Genomic DNA, 6329 nt, shown 5'->3' on the forward strand with positions numbered 1-6329 from the left:
TCCAGTCAACTGGCAACCAGGCTCCTTTGGCAGGCCAAAAAGGTGGGGGCAGATCTCCCCACAAAAGAGACCCTGCCCCAGAGAATGGGAGCCACGGGAGAAAAAGCTCCTGGATTCACTGGCCAGAATTCCTTGACTGACAGGGACCGTGACATGCCCCTTCTGCTGACACGGGTGGGGCAGGGCCAATCCCATTGGGGTGAGACATTCCTCGGGTAGCCTGGACCCATGCCGTAAAGGGCTTTCAAGGGGATAACCAACCAACACCTTTAATTGGACCTGGAAGGAAATCAGCAACCAGTACGAATCACACAACCACTGTGTCACACAAGCCACTCAAGGGACCTCCAGAACTGTTGTGTTTTGTACCACTTGTAGCTCCCAAATATCCCTTTAGCTCCACAGTTCAGCATCCTTTTGACATCCCTTTCTCTCCTTGGCAGGGAATTTACGATTGAGACAGAAGGGAAAACCTTCCAGGTAACAAAGGACATGGTCGGCGTGAAAAGATTCCAGAAAACCTTGCATGGTAAGTCATCTTCACTCTAAAGCTGTTCAAAAAATAGAGCTGCTTCAGCTGAAGTGCCAAAAATCACCTTGGGGGGGGGCAGTAGAATGTTACAATTCTCTCTCTCTCTCTCCCTCCCTCCCCCCCCCTCTCTCCCCCTCCCCCCTCTCCCCCCCCCCTCCTAATGATGCTGATGATAAAAACAGTCTCAAACTTGGAAACTTACTGAATCTGACCCACAAACATTAGATCTTTGATTTTTGTTTTCCAGTGGAAGAGATTGTCCCCAACGTGATTGAACCTTCATTTGGGCTTGGAAGAATCATGTATTCGATATTTGAGCATACATTCCGCATCAGAGAAGGAGATGAACAGCGAACGGTAGGATTTCTCGCATCCATAAGGCATTTACCTAGGGAACTCTGAATTACAGTTAGTCCTTAACTTAAGACCACAATTGAGCCCAATTTAGCAATAGAAATTATGAGCCCAAAGTTTCTGTTGCTAAGTAAGACAGTTTTAAGTGAATTTTATCACACTTTATGGCCTTTCTTGCCATAAAAGTGATTAAGTGAATCCTTGCAGTTGTTAAGGATCGCTGAGTGAATCTGTATTCCACATTGAGTGCTTGATCAGAAGGTTGCAAAAGGGAATCACATGATTCTGGGACACTGCAACCGTCATAAATAAGAACCAGTTGCCAAGCATCTGAATTTTGATCATGTGATCATGGGGATGCTGCAACAGTCGTAAGTGTGAAAAATGGTCATGTCACATTTTTCAGTGCCACTGTAACTTCAAACCATCACTAAATGAAATGTTGTAATTTGGGGATTGCCTGCATTTATTAGATTTTTACCCTGCTTTTACTACTTTATAAATGAGTCAAAATAATGAAAATACTTATTACCCCTCCTATTTCCCCACAGTAGTCCAGGGAGGTGGCTTAGGCTGAGGCAGATTGGCCCAAAGTCACCTAGCCTGCTTCATTCCTAAGGCGACGTTAGAATTCCCTGTCTCCTGGTGATTGACCCAAAGTCACCCAGCTGCCTTTCAAGGCTAAAGTGGGATTAGAACTCATTGTTCCTGGGAATTGGGTCAAAGTCCCTCTGTTGGTTTTCATGCCTAAAGCAGGACTAGAACTCACTGCCTTCAGGTTTCTGAATCAGCATCTTAACCACTATACCAAAATGGTATAGAAATGCAGAGCAAAAAGTTAAGGCTGTTTACTGTTGTACCATACTGACAAGAATCGGAAGTTACTGTCTTTTGTGGGTTTTTTCCCCTACACCCCTTTTTTTTCCTTATCTTTATTTTCATTTGTGTTTTATCATATAATTTAATAACATTCCTTGAAGAAAAATGTTTCAAACTGTGTGGATCTCACAGGCCTAAATCGGAACGCTCCAGTTTTCTGAATGCCTGATTGTTGTTTTCTATTTGTACCAGTACTTCAGCTTTCCTGCTGTGGTGGCTCCTTTCAAATGCTCAGTTCTCCCTTTAAGTCAGAACCAGGAATTCATTCCGTTTGTGAAGGAACTCTGTAAGTAAACTGCTTCCCTGTAAATAAATATTATTTGAATGAATTATTTCTGGAAAGGGGACCTACACGTAGTCCTCGACTTACGGTTACAATTGAGCCAAAAAATTTGGTTGCTAAGAAAGACATTTGCTAAGAAAATTTTGCCCCCATTTCACAACCTTTCTGGTCAAAGTTGTTAAGTGAATCACTGTAGTTGTCAAGTTAGTAACACGGTTGTTAAGTGAATTAGGCTTGACAGCAGGTCGCAAAAGGGGATCATGTGACCCCGGGACACTACAACCATCATAAATAGTCAGTTGCCAAGTGTCTGAATTTTGATCACAGTCGTCAGGATGAAAGAGTCATAAGTCACTTTTTTCATTGGCGTTGTAACTTTGAATGGTCATTAAATGAATGGTTGTAAGTCGAGGACTACCTGTAAGGGGATGGAAGTATTGTATGTCTGGATTTTGACAAAGATTAGTCACGTTGGATGTATTGACCTGCATTATGGTGTTATCAACACTAGAGACCTGCAAAGAATAGGAAATTAGGTGGGCCAATTCTTTATGCTCTTCCAGCTTCTCCCTCATTGAGAAGGAGAGGAAACTGTTTTGAAAACTCTTCATTTCTTATTTCTTATTATTTTATTTTATTGTTATCTTGAATTCATTAAACCTATATATCATCCATCTTGCTATCCAAAGTGATTCCGGGTGGTTTCTGATGCAATAAAATATATGGAATGTCTAGAATTATATATAGCTATAAATATTATATAGAATTATAATTATAAACATAATTAAACACAATTAAAATCACTAGAGTTGAACACACCCCGAAAACCGAAAACTTGAATGGAGCTGTCCTTAAACTGTCCTTTCATTTGATGCCAAGAAATACAAAATAGATTTTTAGGATATTTTGGGCTTCGATTTTGGTTTCCATTTGGAGAGACCTTGCGGAATTCATTTTTCCGTATTTTAGTTCTAAAACATCGTGTAGAGTTTATGCTGTATTTTTGAGACGCGAGAGGGGCTGTGTTTTTCTAAAGATACCATCCTGTAAATAAAACTGTCTTTAACTTATAGAAGCTAAGATTCATAGTCAGTAATGTAGTGGTTTGTACTGCATTCATCTTTACAGAGAGACCTTGACTTATGACCGGTTGTTTAGCAGTAATTCAAAATTAGGAGAAAATTATTACAGTAACTTTAAAGATCTGGTTACTGTCCCCCCACAATCATTGATTGCTCAGCAACTGACCTGCATTTATGGCTATTCGCAGAATCAGGTAATGTGGCCATGATTTATGACATATATTTTTTTTGCTGCAAATTGGCATTTATTTATGATTTCTAGGAAACACTGCCCATTGTGGACAATGCATTCACTTATAGAACATGCATTCACTGAGCAACGATTCACTTAACTACCAGTATGTATGTATGTATGTATGCATGCATGTATGTATGTATATAAAAAAATCAGGCATAATTATGTGATAGCCCACTTAGCCCAGGCATAATTATGTGATAGCCCATAATTCTAGGTTCAAACATGGTCATATGTCAAGGACTACCTGTAAGCTTTTTCAGACTAGACAAATCAGCAAGGTCCTATGCATGTAATAATGAATTAATCTTTCTTTCCCCTCCTCCTGCCACACCGTGTTTTTTTTTTAACCAGCTGAAGCTCTGACCAGGAATGGGGTCTCCCACAAAGTGGATGATTCTTCTGGATCCATCGGTCGGCGGTATGCGAGGACGGATGAAATCGGGGTGGCGTTCGGGATCACAGTTGACTTTGACACCGTCAACAAGAACCCCCACACAGCCACCTTAAGAGATCGCGACTCCATGCGGCAGATACGGGCTGAGGTAAGGCGGCCTGTGGGCAGCCAGCAAGAGTTCAGTTCAGTTTATTTCATTTATATGCCACCCTTTTCCCCCGAAGGGGACTCAGGGCGGCTCACAACTCAACTAGGGAAGGGGAATACAGACAAAAGAGGCAGCTTTTGCACGGGTTGGGGGAGTAAAATCTGCATAAAATAAAAATACACCCTTGCCCTCAATCATCCAGGTCTCAAAGATGCTTTTCCAAAAGGCAACTGGGCTTGTTTTGTTTTTCCTTGAAGATGTTTCGCTTCTGATCCAAGAAGCTTCTTCAGTTCTAACTGAAGAACCAAAGTTGGAAGCGAAGAAGCTTCTTGGATCAGAAGCGAAACGTTTTCAAAGGCAAAAGCTCAGTTGCCTTTTGGAAAAGCACTGTTGTGTTCTCTCTGATATGTATGTTTGCCTTGCTGTGTCTGGCTCGGTGTGGAGAAACGCCCCCTACTGGACAATTCCCTTTGCATGACTTCCCTGCATTCTGAAAGAATCTCAAGGACATGGACGCTCAATCCTGGCTTGATCAGTATCTCACCTGTTCTTGCTTTTAGATCTCAAAGCTGCCAGTCCTGGTGGGCGACCTGGCCAATGGCAACATAACTTGGGCTGACGTGGAGGCCAGGTACCCTCCCTTCGAGGGTCAAGAGACAGGGAGAAAGGACGCGATGGAGGTCTGAAGCTAATGCCGGGAAGGAAACCTCCTCATGAAGTCCACTTTTAATTGTCCGCGTTAATAGAAGTTTTATGATGTGTTTTATTTGACATGGCTTTGTCCGCACACCCAGGGCCCCCTGGTTATCCAGTCCCTGGTCTCTGCCTGATTTTAACTCCCATCCCCAATAACCCCAATTAAAATGGCTTAAGACATGCCAGGTTCTTTTAACGTCAAGTCTCTTCTGTGTAAAAGAGGCCACCAGTTTGTTCTAGTTCAGGGGTCTCCAAACTTGGCCACTTGTGGACTGCAGCTCCCAGAATTCCTCAGTTGGCCATGCTGGCAGGAGAATTATGGGAGTTGAACTTCGTCTTAAAGCCATCGGGTTTAGAGACCCCTGGTCTAGTGCTTAAGACACAAAGGTAGAATCAAGACTTCACGTCCCATCTTAGCCTTGAAAGCCAGGTGGGCTGACCTTGGGCCAGTCACTCTCTCTCAGTCTAACTCGCCTCACAAGGTGGTGGTTGTGGGGAAAATAAGAGGAAGGTATGTTGGGTATGTTTGCCACCTTATTTGTTAAAAAAAAAATTAAGGGATTAAAAAATAAATAAAATCAGTTCGCTTCTCAACCTGAAGATATTTCTTGGCTTTTAACTGATTAACTGGTTATTTGAAATTAAAACAGACCCTCAGGAATATTTACAATCTAGTTCTGAATTTCTGACAGCTACCCCTCCGCCCTCCAGTCACATGGCCGCATGTCGATGCTCAGCAACCGGCCCAAATTAGCCATTTGCAGCATCCTGCAGTCACATGACCACAGCTTTATGGCGATCTTTCTGAAAACTTTGCTGCTGCTTTGTTTTTTTTTAGCAAACAATGGGTTTTTAACCTAATGATTAGCACGCGAAGAAAGGACATAGAATCAGGTCAGTGACTCATTTTACAACCATAAACAATTGTAAGTTGAGGACTGCCTTTTTAGAAAAATGTTAACTCTCCATGCCAGAGCCTCTTAGCGTTGTCCTGCATTAAAACAGAATTCTCAGGTGAAATACCAAGGTGACATTTTTCCCTGCTTTTTCTGAATAATTGTTCTTTGCTTGCTTTTGTGGCTTTCTGTCTCCTGTTCTTGTCTGTTCCTGGGAACAAGTTTGGAAATATTGTATGTCTGTAGGTGCTTCTAAGCTTAACAAAGCGGTTTTAAGAACACAAGCCTGCGTGTTTTTATTGCATTTTATTATTTGTTGCATTCACACATCACCCATCTTCTTTAGAAGGTAGCTAGGCTGATTTACATAACACGGGCCATCAAGCTTTCTGAAGTCTGTCATGCAATTTTGCTAATATTTGTATGATATTCAACCACGCTTAATGCTCATTGGTAATACTGCAACGTTGCTGCCAAGTACAGACTTAGCCAAAACTTTATTCATTGCAGGTAGTTTTTGACTTAGAACTACTTCTTTAGTGATCATCCGAAGTTACAACGGCACTGGAAAAAAGTGACTGACATTTACAGCCTTTGCTGCATCCCCATGGCCATGTGATCAAAATTCAGAGGCAAGGAAAACTGGCTCATATTTATGACCGTTTCAGGGTCCTGGGGTCATATGATCCCCTTTAGCGACCTGACAACCAAACTCAGCGGGAAGCCAGATTCACTTACCACTCGGGTTACTAACTTACAGCTGCAGTGATTCACTTAAAAACAATGGCAAGAAACGTCATAAAAATGGGGCACAAATCGCTCAAATA

General features: G+C 42.1%; 1 protein-coding gene across 1 annotated transcript in view; it reads left to right on the forward strand.

Moving 5' to 3' along the window:
* LOC106551200 (glycine--tRNA ligase) overlaps window positions 1-5786 on the forward strand; it is a 28507-nt gene extending 22721 nt beyond the window's left edge. The window contains exons 13-17 of the mRNA XM_087712427.1: window positions 444-529; window positions 780-889; window positions 1958-2051; window positions 3720-3910; window positions 4471-5786. Of these exons, the coding sequence (XP_087568553.1) occupies window positions 444-529; window positions 780-889; window positions 1958-2051; window positions 3720-3910; window positions 4471-4596 (607 nt within the window). The 3' untranslated portion in view covers window positions 4597-5786. The remainder of the gene's footprint in view (window positions 1-443; window positions 530-779; window positions 890-1957; window positions 2052-3719; window positions 3911-4470) is intronic.
* Window positions 5787-6329: the final 543 nt, after the last annotated feature.

The sequence above is a fragment of the Thamnophis sirtalis genome, unplaced genomic scaffold (genome assembly GCF_051295495.1).
Source record: "Thamnophis sirtalis isolate CommonGarterSnake01/CBP01778 unplaced genomic scaffold, rThaSir2_p1.2 scaffold_4, whole genome shotgun sequence".
Lineage (NCBI taxonomy): Eukaryota > Metazoa > Chordata > Lepidosauria > Squamata > Natricidae > Thamnophis > Thamnophis sirtalis.